At 24.0% G+C, this 19,157-nt stretch overlaps 1 protein-coding gene across 1 annotated transcript; it reads left to right on the forward strand.

Moving 5' to 3' along the window:
- Positions 1 to 16,689: 16,689 nt before the first annotated feature.
- Positions 16,690 to 17,930, forward strand: BO79DRAFT_279224 (2EXR domain-containing protein; the record flags this gene model as incomplete). Its single annotated transcript, XM_025687961.1, has 2 exons — positions 16,690 to 16,751; positions 17,129 to 17,930. The coding sequence occupies 2 exons, from the start codon at positions 16,690 to 16,692 to the stop codon at positions 17,886 to 17,888; spliced, it is 822 nt and encodes a 273-aa protein (XP_025533930.1). The 3' UTR covers positions 17,889 to 17,930.
- Positions 17,931 to 19,157: the final 1,227 nt, after the last annotated feature.

Here is a 19,157-nt window from a genome sequence, read left to right on the forward strand (position 1 = left end):
ATAATATACTGATTTTCAGTAAAAATAAAATAGAATATAAATTTTATATTTACTAGATTTTTAAATATCTTTAAGCAGCCAGACTTTAAACAATAATTTATAAATATAAGTTTTATATAATAAAAATTAGATTTTTAAAATTTATTATCACTACTACCGGCATTCAGATTAATCTTATAAAAATTATTATAATTATAGAATAATAGTATCTGATTACTATTAAAAAAATTTAATTATTTCTTAGATTTTATAATTTCTATTAATATTTTATAAGAAATTATAGTTAGATTATTAAGTCTATAAATCAGCTTATCTAAAAAAATATTTTATTTATTTAAAACTAGTCCTGTAAAATAGTCTTCTAGATTTTAAAATAGATTCTGATATCAGCTTTTATATTAGTCTATTATAATCTATCTAGATCTATATATATTAAAACTAATATAACTAATAAAGTAATTATAAAAATCTTTTATTAATAAATTAAGAATATATAATATTCTGTAACTTATTACTTAAAAACTATATTTTTATTTAAATATAATTATAATATTTATAATAAGAAAATATTAATTATTATATATATTTTTATAAAATAGAGAGCAGAACTAGAAAATCTATAATAATTAAAAAAATTTATAATTTTTATAAATTACTAAGTTCTAAAATATTTTATAATTATTAAAAAACTTAATATCCAGTAGGCCTGCTAGGCAGAAATATTATTTTAATATTATTTTATTATTAAATATTAATTAAAAAAAAATAATATATTAGCTGACTGCTTTATACAAAAAAAGATTAATTTTAAAATAATTAATAATTACTACTACTAAGTACTGCTAAAATCTGAGTTTCTAAAATCTGATATAACTTTTAATCTAGTACTAGTAGTTTCTGTAAAATAAAATCTCTATATTATAGATTATATTCTAGAAATAAACTATATTTATCTTTCCTTGAAAGACCTCTGGAAGTAAATTTATTAATAAAAAATTAATTATTTTTTATAAAATAAACTATTTCTATATTAAAATAAACTAATAATTTCTGATAAAGATAATTTACAGATCTAATTATTAAATAAAATTTATTAATAACTATTACTGGCTCATCCTGGATAAATAAAGATAATAATATTAATTAAATAATAATATTTCTAGAGCACTTAGAACAGAGATATTTAATATTATATAAATAATTATTTAATTTATAAAAGAAAAAATATATATTAAGATTTATTATTTAGATTATTTTAATCTTTTTTAATTCCTAATCAGCTATAATAATATATATTTATAGATTTCTATTTCTTCCTGAAGAACTGTTATAGATTTAATATTATTTTTATAATAATAAACTATCTCAGTAAATATATAATATTTATCTTTTATATAAAATAGATTTTTATATAAAATATAATTTATTTATTTATTAATTAAATTTATATTTAGACAGGGCCTCCTAACATTATTATCTCTAATTAAAAAAATTATTTTATAATTAACTTTTAGAATAAACTATATTAAATCTTATAAATTAAATTAAAATTTTTAATAATATATTATCTACAGACTGATAAATAAATAAAAATTATTAATTAATATATAGTCTAGTAACTTATTTTATTTATTAATTATTTTTAGAATAATTAGTCAGAACTATTATTATTTATTAATTTTATTATTATAGCTCTACTTTATAAATCTACTAGATTATTTTTATTTATAATTAAAAAAAAATATAAACTCTAAATATTTATTTAACTAGATTTTTCTAATAAATCTATTATTATATATTATTATCTAAGACTAAGCCCGTGAGTTTATTTATTATATAAAATAAATCTGGATCTTTATATAAGATAAAATCTAGAAAATATAAAACTAGTAGATATAATAAATTAATTAATTTTATTATTTTATTAATTTTAATATTAGTAATAAAATTTTTATTAATATCTGTAACTAGAGATAAAATTAGTTTTTATAAAAATTATTAGAAAGCTGGTATAATCCTGTATTTATTATTAATAAAATTAATAATATTTATAAGATTTATCTTTTTAAAAATATATATATATATGTTGTTTTTTATTTTAAGAAGCTCTATTTATATAATATATTTAATTTATTATTAAAATAGATTTAAGATACTGCTATACCCATTAAAATTAATAATTAAATAAAATAAAAGATTAAGAATATTCTAGCTAGCTATTTATAATATAGTTATTTTTAATATAAAATTAAATAGCTGGTATCTAATATAACTAATTATATCTAGTATTTAATAGGAAATTTCAAGAATATCTTTTTTTATCTCTAGAATTATTATATAAAATATTTTATTTATTCCAGACTCTCCAAGTACTTCCTGTAATAATTAATAATTATAGAGACTGATAAATTTATACTAGATTATAAAAAAAATAATTTATCTCTAGCTAAGAGCAGTTAAACTTAAATAAAAAAATAATATAATAATAAATAATATCTTAAAATTATATAATTTTTATTTTATTTATTTTATTTACCTGCCTTACATAATTTATTTATTTTTATATAATTATATATTCTTCCTGAGCTTCTTTCTTTCTTTTTTCATGCTAGAAATTCTCATTAGATAACACCAAATTTGACTATTTGATCAGCTTCCACACTTACCACTGGGGTAAAAAATTTAATATAATTAATATTGTTGGCTGGAAATCAGTCATCTTTTAACTATCCAACTCAGCTGAGAATCCCATACAAATTCTATGGGAATCCCAGCTAAGATAGATAATATAAAGATGAATCATTTTTCTTGTATTATTGATATTATTCTGATTATTTAATTATTTAATTCTTTATTTACTATTCCTTACCTTACTTACTTACTTTATTTTCTTTGTTTAATGAGTAAACTGATAATTCATGATTCTAATCTAGAATTATTTATTAAAAATAATAAATAAGATTTTTTATCCTTTAGTAAGCAAGTAAGTAAGTAAGTTAAATTTATTTACTTTTTATCTAAAAGACCTATTTATTTTCTATTTAGAAAATAAATAAATATTTGCTTCTCTTTAGTAAGTTTATTAATTATATTAATCTTATATTATTATTATTATTATAATTACTTTGATCTAGTTTTCTAATTAGAACTAGTATTATTTAATATTATTCTTTTTAGTCTAGTGCCTAGGAGTCTTCTGTAAAAATCTTTTATAAAACTTTTTTATTAATCTGATTAGTTTATTTTACTAAACTACTTTCCTAATTTAAATTAGTATCTAAGCTAAATTTCTAATAATTATAAGTCTAGCTTAATTTAATTAAAAGACCTGACCTACCTGATTAAAAAAAATAAATAGAATAAATATAATAATTAAAATAAATAAATTTATTAATTAGCTAATTATATCACATGATTAACCAGTATAAATTAAAAATATTTAAATACTTACTAAATTAAAGTATATATAGAACTATATTAATCTAGACTAGCTAAATAAATTAAATATATTAAATAAATTAAACTGACTAAAAATACAGTAAATTAAATAAATAACTTAAATAATTCTTGATTTATTAATTAATTAATATAAAATCTATTAAGATTATATATAAGATTATAAAATATTATTTAAAGAATACTAGGTAATTTTAAATGGTTTATCAGTAATATTATTAATTATATATAATTCATTATTATACTTTTATAAATAGTTAATTTTGAATGTAAACAATGCATATAAAATCCTATAAATATTAAAGAAGAAACTAGCCTCTATTATAAAAATAAGAAAATATAATCTGATTTATTAATACTATTTATTATAAATCCAGTTCTATTCTGGATTAGAGACCCATATTTCAGTATAAAAAAATCTATATTCTGAATATAAATAAATATAAATTTTAGAGGTTAAATAACTATTATATATATAATATAACTTTTTAGAATTAATATTAAATATTTCACCTATATTCTCAATAATTTGGTTTGAAAAAATTACTGAATTAAATGAAAATTCTTAACTAATTCCTGATTTCTATGAGATGACTCATAGATTTTATGAATTTAATAAAAATTATTAAATTAATTAAAAATTCAAATCAAAAATTGTAAATGTAATTTTTTAAAATTAATTAAATTATTTACTAAATTCAAATACAACTTTTAAAAATTAATCAGATTATTTATTAAATTATTTAAAATATATAAATAAACTAAAATGTCCATGTGAATCAGAATTAAATAATAAAATCCATTTTTTTAGTAAATATTTATATATAAATAAAATAAAATAATTAAATAATTAGAAACCAGATCTACAAGTTATTGAAAGATTCAAAAAAATATATAAAAATAATAAATTTTAATACACATATAAGAAAACCAGGCAAAAATACTAGAAAATTAATTAAAATTACAATAGAAATAATGAAAATAATTTATTTAATTTTATAACTTTATAAATATTTACATCAAATAAATTAAACAAATCAAATTTTTAAGAAAATTGGATCTTTGATACAGGATCTGATATATATATTTATAATAATTTATAATAATTTACTGATTTCAATCCAGTAAATGATGAAACAGCTATATTAGTAAAAAATATTAATATAAAAGTTTATAGATTTGGAACTGTTTATATTAGCTCTATTATTTATATATTAAATAAACTAATTAAATTTAAATTAAAAAATATTATATATATGTTTTATTTTTATTTAAATATAATTTCAGCAGGCAAAGTAAAGGAAAGTAATTTATATCTAAATTTATATAAAAATATGTTTAAAATATATAAAAATAAATAAATATATAAAATTAATGAACAAAATAGTATTTTATTCATTAAATAGAATTAAATAAGCTAAATAAATCAAATAAATTAAATAAATTAAATCTATTATATAAACAGTGCAAAGCTAATTTACTTAAAAAAACTTATTTTTCTTTAGTACCAGAGACTTAGATATCCAGATAAGAAAATAATTAAATATCTTAAAGAAATAACTTTAAATATTTACTTATCAGACTTATTTAAATTAGATAAATTTAACCTCTGCGAAACCTGCTATATTATAAATATAAATAAATAAATATTATATAAATTAATATAAATAAAATAAATATTTTTTAACTGTTTGTATTGGGATCTTATTTATATATTTTTAAGAATTAAAAATAAATAATATATTAATTATATATATAATCTATTTATTAAATATTACCTGGGGTAAATCCTTGCAAATAAAATAAATATTTATTAATTTTTAAAATAAATAATATAATTTATATAAATATAATTTAAAGTAAAATCTTGTCAGTTCTACTTAGATAATAATTTAAATTTATTTAACTGATTTATATTTTATAAGAAATCAGATATTTTAGTTATATAAAGTCCTGAAAGTTAATCTGAATAAAATAGTCTTGTAGAGAGGGCTGGAACTTTAATTATTTAAAAAATATATATTTTATTAATTAATTCTGAATTATCTTATTTTTTATAATCTAAGGCAGTAGAAACAGTAATATTTATATTAAATAAAATACTAAATAAAATAAATAATTGGGAAACTCTACATGGTAAATTATATAAATATTTAAATAATCTACTAAATTTCTTATATAAAAAACCTGATTTAGCTAATCTAAAGTAGTATAACTCAAAAGCTTATATAAGGATTATTAAACTATTCTATCTTAGTAAGCTAAATTCTAGGATCTTGATTAGCTATCTAATAGAATATATTATATTAAATATATAGAAAGTATGGGTTCCAATAAAACAAAAAATAATAATTATAAGAAATTATATTTTTAATGAAAATTCACTATACAATTAAACAAATGTAAAAATTGGTGAATTTTATTAAGAAAATTTAAAGCTAAATCTATCTAAAACTTTAAATAATAAAGAAATTAATAAAATTATTAAATTTATTAAAGAAAATTTAAAAATTCACAATTCTCAGCAAAATGATATGGAAGAAGAAAATTCAATAATTTTTTATAATAAAAATGATTAAAATACTTAAACTAATCAAAATAATGAATAAAATAATGAAAATAATAAAATTAATAAAATTAATCAAAATGATCAAAATGATTAAAATGATTAAACTGATCAAACTAATCAAACTGATCAAACTGATTAAACTAATTAGATTTTAGATAATTAACTACCTACTCCAATACTAACCCTACCTATTATTTTTATTGATAATACAGACCTTTTTTCAAAATTTGATTAAATTACAAGAAAATAAAATTAATCAGAGTTACCTGACCCTGGACTATTAAAATAAATATAAAATTTTATAATATAAACAGATTAAAATAAATAAATAATATAAATTTAATTATTTTTATGTATATTCACAATAAAAATTATAAATAAAATATTAAAATTATAAAAATATGATCTGCCAGCCCCATTAATAAATTAAAAAGAATTATAAAAGTATTTTTACCAGTAATAATTTACTGAAGCTGTAAAAATTAAATATTAATAATTATAAATAATATAAACATAGATCTCTATATTAAAAGAAAAGATAAAAAATTATCAAATTCTTCTATTAAAATAGGTCTTTATATATAAATTTAATAAAAATATAAATTTATTAAAATTTAAGACCTATATTTGTATACAGGGAGATCTTTAATTTAACTTATTTTAAAAAAAAACTAGAACTTTAATTCTAGGGTCTTAAATTCTAAGAATAATATTTATATTAATTATAATCTTTAATCTTGAAATATACTAATTAAATATAGTAAATACCTTTCTAAACAGTTATTTATATAAAAAAATTTATATATTATACTCTCCTGGTTTTGGAGTCAAGGGAAAAGTATTTAAATTATTTTAGACTTTATATAGACTATAAAAGTTACTCTTACTCTGGTAAGAAATAATCAAGAAAATTCTTATTAAACTAGGCTTATAGCCAGTGAATAAAAATCTTTATATTTTTATAAATAATTATTTAATCTTGATTATTTTTATTAATGATATTATCATTATTTTTCATAAATTAAATTAAAAAATATTTAAAAATTTTAAAGATTCATTGACCTCCATATATAATATAAAGAAAATAAATAAAATAATAAAATTTTTAAATATTAATATTATTTATGACAGAAAAAATCGAAAATTATAGATATTATAAACAGATTATATTAAAAAAATTAATTATTAATTTAATCTGACTAAGTAAAAATCATTAAAAATACTATATATTATAAATATTTAAAAAAATATAAATAATATAAATATACATACAAATCCTACTTAAATTAAATTATATTAATAAAAAATTGGTTTTTTATTATATGCAGCCATTATTTTAAGACCAGATATTATAAAAATAATATAAATATTTAATAAATATTTATTAAACTTACTTTTAAAGTATTAAAATACTGTAAATCATGTGATTTCCTATCTATATAGATCTAGATATTTTTATATTAAATATTTAAATAAACAAATAAAATAAATAAATCTAATTTTTTAAATAGCTAGTGATGCAGTGTTTACAGATAATATAAATAAAATAAATTTAAAGACTTATATTTGTAAACTTTTTAATAGATTAATTAATTAGATATTTAAAAAATAAAAAATAATAATATTATTTATTATAAAAATTAAATTTTTATTTTTTATACAAGCCAGCAAGCAATTTCTCTGATAAATTTAAATTTTTAAAACTATATAATTTAATTCTGAATAACCTGTTTGCATTATTTATAATAATATATAAATAATATAAATTTTAATTAATAAATATTTATTATACAGATCTAAACTCAAATATATTAATATTTATTAAAATTAATTAAAATAATAAATTAATATAAATAAAATTAAAATAAAGTAGATTTTAATTAATTAAATATCCGCTAATAGCCTGATTAAGTAATTAACTAGTTAAAAATTTCAAAATTTCATCAAATATTTGAATATAAAAGATATTAAATATTTAATTTAAAAATTAGTAAAATTAAATTAATTAAATATTATAAACTAGTTAAATTAACAGGTTTGTATACATGTAAACCTAGAAAAATATATTAACTAGAAATTAGTCATCTTTTAACTATCTAATTTAGCTGAGAATCTTATATAAATTCTATGGGAATCCCAGCTAAGATAGATAATATAAAAATAAATTATTTTTCTTATATTACTGATATTATTCTGATTATTTAATTATTTAATTCTTTATTTACTATTTTTTACTCTACTTGCTTACTCTACTTTCTTTATTTAATAAATAAACTAATAATTCATGACTTTAATCTAGAATTATTTACTGAAAATAATAAATAAGATTTTTTATTTTCTAACAAGCAAATAAGCAAGCAAGTTAAATTTATTTATTTCCTATTTAAAGGACCTACTTATTTTCTATTTAGAAAGTAAATAAATATTTACTTTTCTTTAACAAGTTTATTAATTATATTAATCTTATATTATTATTATTATTATAATTACTTTGATCTAGTTTCCTAATTAGGACTAGTATCACTTAATATTATCCTTTTTAGCCTAGTGCCTAGGAGTCTTCTGTAAAAGCCTTTTACAGGACTCTTCTACCAATCTGATTAGCCTACTTCGCTAGACCGCCTTCCCAATTCAGACTAGTGCCTGGGCCAAACTTCCAACAAATATTAAATATTTAATAATTATTATAAACCACCCAGCAAGCATAAAATTATATAATAATATTCTCTGTATTAATCTTTAAATTAAATATTTATTTATTTAAGATTATACAGGTGCTAGCAGATCAGTTAATTATCTTATAAATATTTATTAATTTAATCTTATTAATTTATATAGCTATGGCTTTTTTTTAATATAAAATAAATAAGAATAAGATAGCTTCTGTATAGATATTCAGTATATTAATTTTATATTATTTAAAAATAAATAAAGAAAGCAGATTAGATCCTTACTCTAATATAGTTATTTATTTATTTTCTAACTATAAAAAACTTTTTTTCTTAGTAATTTATTAGAATTATTTTAATATAGTAACTGTAGCAGTAGAAGATTCAGATTTAATAAATTAGAAATCTTATTTTATATATTTAATAGATAATATCTTATAATTACAGAGATTCTTTATTAAATAAATTAGAATAGTAGGCACAGACAGGACAGAAAAAGTAGATTTAATAAATTTAATTAATATAAATATAGTTTTTATTTTTCTATATATAAGATTAGCATTATTATCCTGTATAGAAAGAGTCTTTATATTATTAGTTATATATTTTATATCTTATAAGATTATTTTATTAAATATAATTAAGGTGCCTTCTGTAAATATAATCAAATTTTTAAAAATAAATATAATTACTTTACTAGAATCTTCATGATTATTCTTATATATATATTCTTTATAAAATATTATATCTCTTAATCTTTTGACTTTATTCAAAGCAGGATATTAAATAAAATATATATAGTTATAATCTCTGTTAAATCTAATAAAATAACCAGTATTAATATAGGGATCTATCTTTCTGGAGATAATATAATCTTTTATAAATATATATTAATAGTAGTAATATTTAAATATATATAAAAATTTAAGCAAGACATCAGGATTCAGGAGATTATAAAATAATTTATATAAATAAATAAATATTTTTTTAATCTTATTTTCTATAAGAACTAGACAGTTAAGGATCTGTATAATAAATCTTATAATAAATAATTAGAAAATTACAGATAAATTTAAATTAAATATTATAATTCTGCTTATTTAGTTAAGTAAATTATTATAATACTTAGTAAGTCTATTAATTTTAAATATTCTAGATACTAATATTATAACATAAATTCCTTGATCTTTATAATATATTTATTATTTAAATCTATTAAATTTATAGTCTTTATTAAAATATTATGAAGTAATATATCTACTAACTATATTCTTATATTTATTATTTATTTAAATCAGTTTTATAGAAGCATTATCTTTCTACTTTAATATAACTGTTCTGATTAATTAGATAATATTATTCATTATTATTAGACAATATTTAAATTTTTTATAATTAACCAGAATTATTTACTACATATCTGCGTGTCAGAATTATATAAAATCAAAGATTTTTAAAATAAGATCTCTTAATACTAAGCACTTTATTTTCTTTAATAAATATATATTATAATAAAAATTCTTATAATATTTAAGTTTAATTTACTAATTCTTTACAGTAGAAATAATCTTATAGAATTCTATATATTTATATTATTTATATAATAATAGAGAATTAATTACAGTAAGAATTAATTCTATATTTCAAATATATATAAAAAATATATTTTTATTTACTTATAAATATCTTATTATTTTATTATTCTTTTTTCTATATAAGATCAGGTTCTTAGTGTTTATATATATCTTAAAATTCTTTTATAAAAGATCCGCAGAGAGGAGGCTATAAGTAAAATCTAATTAATAAAATATTTTAATTTTAATCTTATAGTATTTATTATTTACTAATAAAATTAGGATTTAATAGCCAGCAGACCTAGCAACACTGATTCTATTATTAAATATTTTATATTTATAATAGTTAAAGATATTTAATTTATAGTAATAGTCTAGCAAAATATAATTAAATATAAAATATTAGAAACTATCTGTATCATAAATCCAGTACAGTAAATAATTAATAATATTTCTAACTGCTATTCCAGAGAAATTTAAAATATTTAAATTTTTATTATCTAATTTTATCTTATACAGAATAATATATTAAGCAGGTATCTCTATAATCTATTTTATTAATATTACTATTCTTTTAAAATTATTAATATTTAAATTTAAATCTAATTTTTCTTTTTTATACTAGTTATACTTTTTCTTAAAAAACCAGATATTTAAAATATACAGTTCCCACTACTTTAGATATAAGATTATATTAATATATTAATATTTTATTTAATTATAATTAATATATTTATAATAACTACAGACTCTGTTAACACACTTAAGAATTATTTTCTTTATTTTAATAGTATATTCTTTATAAGAAATATTTCTTATAAAATATATAGCCTTCTTCTACTTTTTCTTAGTAATAAATAGTTTATTAAATAAATCTTAATCCTTCTTTATAATAACTATTATTTTTATCTTATTAAATTTACTATATTATTCCTTTGTGTTCTTGTAAATAATATAGAAATTACTATTATTATAAATTATATTTAAGTTCTTTAATATCCTGTTCTTTACTAAAATAATTTATATAAATATATTAGTTTCTATCTTTTATAAAAATATAAATATTATTATAAAAATTAATATTTTATATTATAAGATTCTACCAAGAGCAAAGTTAGATTAAAAATCTTTAATAAATTTAACTGCTATAGTATATAAAGATTACTTTATATTAAAGAAATTATATATAATATTCTAATACAGTATAATATTATACCTGAAAATAATTCTCTGGAATATTTAATATATATTATCAGTATATTTTTTTATATTAATAGAATTTATAAATAGATCAAGCACCTTGTCTAATAGATTCTAAATTAATTATAATTAAATAATTCTTAAATAGATTTATTATATCTTATATTTTTTATACTTATTATCAGATTTAAATAAATTCTTATTAATCAGATCTAGTAGTCTAATATTCTTAAATATTTGTTTAATTTAGAAATTTTATTTTAAAAAATTTATATATCTTTCTAGTAAGAGCGGTAACCCTGAGATTCTATTAAATATTTATTTAAATAATTTATTTATTTATAATTTAAATATTATTATCTCCTCTCCTTCCAGAGAGAGATTCTTGAATAATATTTTATATCTAATTTCTCATACTATCCTATCTATTCAATGTGTTTAGTATAAGCAGGTAAATAAATTATATAGTACATCTTCTTGGCGCGTGTAAGTGATCTAATTAGATTTATTAGACTTACTAAGACTAGTAGAACACCTTATCTGGCAGCAAATGGCTGGTTATAGTAAGTCCTGAATAGCTTCACGGTGTAGAGACCAGGCTCATAACTTATTAAGGAGTGCTCTATGGAAGCAACAAAATAAATAAATAAGCGAACGAACAGAAGCAAAAGAGTGAGTTGAATTGAGTTATTTAGAAGAGAGTAAAACAAAGCAACGCGAAGAGGTGCTTTGTGGGCGGTCCGAGCACAGCGCACGTGACTAGCCTACATGAATGCCTCGACAGAATATAATTATTCTGTCTAGGAAAATGATATACATAAAGTCTTAAATTTTTAAACAGGTATGCAAGCTATATAAAAATATATAAGTTTTTTATTTTTATAGAAATTCCTAGCATTGTTATATAAAGATATTATTATATGATTTATTTATAATATTTATAAACATATTTGTCGAAAATCATATAGATTCAAATTTTCTTATATATATTGAAATATCTATATATTAAATTTATATTAAATTATATTTTATCACGTACAAGCAGACATTAGTTAGTATATAGCTTATTAAGTTCTAGAAAGTGTTCTAGATAGCTTAATTAGGAAAGCGGAATGGCTAGCTTGGAACAAGGGATAATACAAACTTTTGATATACCAATGTAGGTAAGAAATGAGTTATTAAATATCATTAATTTATATATTAAAGATAAATGTAGCCTATATTCACAGAAATGCAGAATAAACTAATTCTTAGGAAATTAGTAGCAGTTCAATAATGAGAGATCCTTATCTTATATTTATTATGATTAGCTAGCGTATGGATAATCGCATGATCTTTATATTTACTGACTACCGTAATATATCTTCCTGATGATTCTAACTGTGATAGTCTAACTATGCTGTCATATATCTGATAACGGCTGATTTCTATGATCAGTTCCATGTACTGTCCAAATTGTACGGCATGAATTTGTTGTACGGTGTCTGGAGTGCTGGATGAAATATTGTCTCATTCCTCATTTCTGAGTCCATAAATACTGACTCTCCCGTTCTGTGCGGTATAACGGAAACATGAGTAAAATTATGCTCAGCCTGGGAGATTAAAGTTGGGATATCATCAGAAGGTGTAAGTTTTGTTGATAGTACTGCAGAGAACCTAGGAACTCTGTCCTGTTCGATAATCGAGCAGAGAAGAAGCTGATAATGAAGACTATTACAAACTCTGAAAGTATGTTCAGCAGCGAGATTATCAGCCGCCAGAGCGGAAAGCCAGTCTAGCGCTTTTTTAATGTGTGATTTAATAAAAACGGCCTGGTCTGCACTGGTTCTGATATGATAGCCCAGCTCTATCAGTAGTATAGTTGCTGACTGTATAAGATAATGCAGGATATACTACTATAGAGATACCTGGACTAATCAGATACCATCAGGCTTATTAGGCAGGAGATCCAGAAGCTGGTAAGCTGAATTAATACATATATCTGCGGTTTCCTGAAGATCCTTAGAAGGCTCAGTGTCCTGTCTGTGCCTTTCTGACTGACAAAGAGATAGCTGACATATTATAATTTTTATATTATAAAATCTAACAGCAAGGCCTTATCTCTATCTATTAAATTAACCTGATTGTTGATAACCCTTGAAGCTAAAGACTTCAGCTAAATCAGAAAGTTATTTATCTGTTTCGTGCACCAGGTTTATTATGGCTATATAGATGGTAAGCCAAGGACATCTTGTGAATCCTGGACTGTATAAGGAATCAACTGCTTGATGTATGATCTTGGTCAGTTTGATAAAACAGAGAAAATATCAAGAAGTATTAGGGATAATATCCTGAGATTCAGAGTCAGGCCTTCGGCTGCTAATTTTATTAGTATTTGGAGGCCTGTTTACAGGGATATATCTGAAGAATATAAAGTCCTGTATATACTTAGCATAAAATCCTGAATCTACTAAGAGTCTCACAGCAGGGTCTTGATGAAATTGCTTTTCTTTAAAAGATATTAGTAAAGGTATTGTACAGAACCTATCTGAAGTTTTAGTAAACTGGCTAGTCATCATTAAAAGTATATTTTCTAGTATATAGAGTGACCACCAAACACGGTATTAGATCTTTCTAGAAATATTAGATATTTCTTTACTTTGATTCTACAAATTTATTTCTATAGTAATGGAAGATTTTATTATGATACTATATACTCTCCAGGACCTGTGATTCAGTGAGGATGTGGAGGGCTTTTAATAAATAAGAATAAATTAAAAAGGGAAGAGGAAAGGAAAGGCAAGTAAAGGATAAGTAAAACTGTTATCATATTTATTAATATAGCTTAATACTATACACAGAAATATAGTGAGACCTTCAATTTGTACCTGTTGAAGATTAGGATATTTAATTAATAGATTTTCTGTGGTAGTGAGTTGCTGAGCCTGGAAGAAATACTTTATCAGGCTATTTATAGACTGCATTAAATGTTGAGGTATTAAATATGTAAATTTGGCAGTAGCAGTAAAAATCAAATTTAAAATTGCGAGCCATTTCTTCGGCGGATGTAGATTTGGGTTGGCATAATATCTGCTTATTTATTATATAAAGGATAATTTGCTGATGATAGGAAACAAAAGATATATAATCTGAAAGTATAGATAAAGCAGTCGCTCTGCAATACCTTGAGGTGGCTGATTCTAAAGATTAATATTTTTATAAATAGCCAGCTTCTGATTATCCAGAAAATAACTTATTCTACTTAAAACTTCTGAGTCATTAGTTGGAACTCTATTTGGAGAGATTCTATTTAAAGATATTATGTATTTCTCAACCTCCTGGTTTAAATCCTGAATCCAGAATAGCTCAGAAAGACTGCTAATAAATTTAATAGGTTATAAAGTTTTATTATTATGAAGATCCTCCTGTACATATTCTATTATGTATATAGTATTATCCCCTACTGCTTAGGACTGCTTATAATCTGTAACAGTGCCCCCCATGTCAGATGTCTTGCTGTATTTGAAAAATGTTAATAGGGACCAAAGCTTATAAATAGTTATTTAAATGATGGCATACATGGGTAAGAGTCTGAGCAATAAGGTCCCTGTCCTTGGGTGAGACTTGAAACTGTACCTGGCACAGGAGTTTCTTATATACCTGAACCTGACTTTCAAGATCTCAGTATTTTCCGAAATCTGTCGGTTACTATAATTTCTTAGTGCAGTATGAATATGAATATATTTCTCCATAGTCTTTTTTTTTATTAATGTAGATGTACTTTATTCCACAAGCCGCGCATCGACTACATGGCTGTTAATTGTTATATTTAACCTTGCGGTTTCTGTATTTCTTATATACCTTCTTAGTGCATGGCCCCACGGCCACTTCATGAATTAATAATCTCGGGATAGTAATCTTAGAAGTAGAAATACTCGGAGAAACAGACTCTGAGTCTGGATTTAAGATTATATCAGTAAAGATGACACTTCCTACGTCTTAAATAATGTTAATTATAATGGGATCGTGCCTGCGCAAAAATACTACTACTGAGTAATATGAGTAAATTATTCCATTTCTTTAAAAATTGTTTTCGAGGTGTTTGTGCGGCATTTGCTGTTTATTATAGACCACAATATTGTGCTTAGATATTAGGATCCGCGCGTCAGTCAATATGTATGATATCTTTTGAAAATAAAAGATGGTTTCGGCCCCGCGCACTTACAGCTAAATATGATAGCTTGTATAATATTCAGTCAAGGGCTACAGTGGTGGGGTCTGACTATCTTATTATGATTAGATAGCAGAAAGATCCAGTATTATGTTGCAGTGCGGTAAGAGCATGTACTGTAAATAATACCATTATATATCTTAGATATTCTGCACAGCAACTTCAAGAGCTTTTTATTCGGAAAGGCTATTTAAATAAATTCCAGAGACTGTAGCACATAGCTTGGCTACTGAGGTGCCAAATTTTGGATATATAAGGAACTAGTTCTTCGGTTTTTAAAGAAGATATGGTCTATCCGCAACTAAGTTCTCCTCATTTTCCCGTGCTTTCTAGACAACTAGACCTCCCATGAATGAATTTTCTTCGGCCTTTTTTTTAATTTCATCCTGTTTCATCCGTTGGAAGTTTTCTTTTTTTTGGTGAATGATACACATTCTGAAGATACCCAGTTTCCCCTACAACTCAAACCGAACAATCAAATTTAAAAAGTACCACTTAGCTTTTCATCGAGACTATCAAATATCAACATTAGTTCCAACTATGCAATAAAGACATGCTTTTTCCACTGACTCACAGGTACTCCAGATCGACGATGCCGCTATTGCAAGAGTAGAGTGGCTTTTTTAGACCCTTTCTTTAACCGTTTGAGGCAAAACGGTTAAAAAAAATACAGGGTTAGGTATAGATATCATAAATTGATAAATATATACATATATATAATCTTAGATCTCTCTAATCAATAGAGATAATATAAATAAATATTTATATAATTATTAAAAATAGTAATATAATTATATATAGTATATAATACACTTACATTGCTATTTTTAAAGACCACAGCACGGTGTATAGGAAGTTAGTATTAGCACGACTTCAGACAAAGAGTAGATCTGGAGGTATACTGCACTATGAATTAATGAGATTTGAATAGAATAATAATTGATTCTTAATAGTACATGGGCATAAGTACACAGGGAAATGGTTGAAGGATTGGCATATTGACAGCCAAAAATGGTGTTGATTGCGGCTGTTTTAGGCAGTCCAATAGTCCATCTGCTGTCTTCTAGTTTAAAGTAGATATTTATCTGATTATCAGCCGCGTGCTTAATGCATGAATTAAATGCACGACTATTTCAACTAAGAATTGTAATTTGATCCTGGTATAATTCAGAAATAAATTATCCAGGTTACTAATTACTCAGTAGTCTCAGTTAACTACCTGGTAAAACCGTACAAGACTAGAATCTGAGTTAAGACTCAGAATGCATTTTCATACTATATTGTAGTTATGTGACTGGTTGGGATCTGAATGATTCCAATGCTTGATTTCCACTTGCATTGAATTCCAACTTTTCTCTCATCCACTCCTCGTCCCTCCTCCTCTCCTTCCCAAAAGGTTGAGTAGAGAGAACAAATTTCTTGGCACAGAAACATCGTTCACCTCTACTAGCTCGGTGAAGTCGTTCGTCTTCTTCCTACAGCTGCCTTGGGAAACACGAGATGCAATCTGGCGATTATGCCTCCCGGGCCCTCAGATAGTAGAATTTGATCGTCCGATCTGTGACAATGAACCCTGCCGTGGATTTTGTGGGGTCCATCATCGCTATCACCTCCGACTTCCTGCCCTTGCAGCTGTGTGCCAGGAGTCACGCCTGCTGGTTCTTCGAGAATATTACAACCCTGAGGCGGACGCCGAGATCCCGCGACCGTACTATCCTGCCGCATACGAGCACGTTGTCTTCCAACCGGGAATCGATATTCTGCATTTCAACTGGGACGAAGGAGACCTGGGCGCATACAATCTCTGGAACGACGAGGACAACGCAATCCCATATTTTTGCGCGGTGACTCGGAAAGCAGTACACAACCCGATCTCCATCACTGACCGACACCTCCGGCAGGAATTCGACGAACCCTTCTTCGCCGGCAACGTTCGCGTTGCCGCACTGGACAAGTATGCAATGCGAGACCACTGGTTGGTTCTAATACGGACTGTCAGTTTTGACTTCAAGGACGACGTTGAGGCGCTGCGGTCCGGGTTGTTCGGGGAATTCGAGCTGGACCCTGTGCGCTACGTCGATCCTTATGACTCAGACACCCTGCACCGTTATCATCAGCTCTGGCAGACACAAAACCCCACTGGCATCACCACCTGCAACACTACTGTTCCTGTCACTCCGAAAACGCCATGGACCCGAGAGATCCAGTAGGCGGCTGCCGCAGAGTTTTTCGCGCTTCTGGAAGATTATCACCAGCCACTACGTGACCGACTCGCGCGGTGGAAGGAATACATTGACCGTCGCTGGGTCTGGAATGGAATGTATTCTACCGGATGGCGGAAGAGGCCAAGGCCGGAGCCCCGGTAAGCGTTCCGGATCGTGACGTGCTGTTCCTTCCGCCCTACCCTGGCTACGACTGGCAAGATGATGAGGAGACTTATGATTACTTTCGATCCAAATATACACTCAACCGGGACCATCCTTGGATACAGGCAGTTTTGAACAAAATGCCCGTCTTCCAGCCGATGATTCTCTTCCGCCATCGGATGGGGATTCGGTGCACCGGCCGGTAGACTTTAGCTAACAGGGCATTTATATGTAGTAGAGGGGTCTTGAACAAAACTCCGCCGTCCTCACAAGCTAAAGTTCGCATCGAGCAAACGTGGTGATTTATGTAGTGTGAACTAAAATCGCATCCTTTTTATGTTTGACTGCTATATTCCTTGACTGCTACCGACACTCAGTCAGCGCTGCTTTAAATCAGGCTTACCACCGTTAGTATGTATCTTTTTTTTTTTTTTTTTTTGTATTCAAATTGCTTTCCTTGGCTGCTTATTCCATCATTTGCCTAATGTTCATGTGGCTGTTTTGGGTATTTTGACAGAGCTAAATATTTGCGGCCAGAGTGCCAATCAATATAGTAGGAGTTACTTATACTGAGTAGATGCCCTTATCAGGCTGATACAGGCCATGTTGGCAATGAATGTCCACGAAAGTCCAGCCATTGTGATCTACTATGTCACGATTCAAACTTTAATAAATTATAGACATTCAAACATTGGAAAATTGCTTAGCCTCACATGGAGTTGCGGTCCGTGCATCCCCTAATGCCTTCACTTTCCAGATATAAGCTAAAATCATTCTCTGCCAGCGCTCAGCTTGATCTGTTTGTTCTCAAGTGTTGATTCATAACCGGCTACCGGGCAGTATTACGATGTAGTTGTCAGACCACTTGTCTGGTGACTGCCCCATAGTGCAAGTGCTCTAGCAGGACAGTGTGGGTCACACCTATTAGGTAATTATAGTCCTACACTACAACCTTGAAGTGATACTAGCTTCATTTTCGATAGCTCTACGCTTCTTTCCTCGGGGGATAGCCAGGACAATACAGTTACTTTGAGGTATAAGCATTATTTTAGAATTACATATTAGGAGAGGTAATTCATGCGCTGTGAAGGAATGTCTAATAGAGCTTCTACT

The sequence above is a fragment of the Aspergillus costaricaensis genome, assembly GCF_003184835.1.
Source record: "Aspergillus costaricaensis CBS 115574 unplaced genomic scaffold BO79scaffold_65, whole genome shotgun sequence".
NCBI lineage: Eukaryota > Fungi > Ascomycota > Eurotiomycetes > Eurotiales > Aspergillaceae > Aspergillus > Aspergillus costaricensis.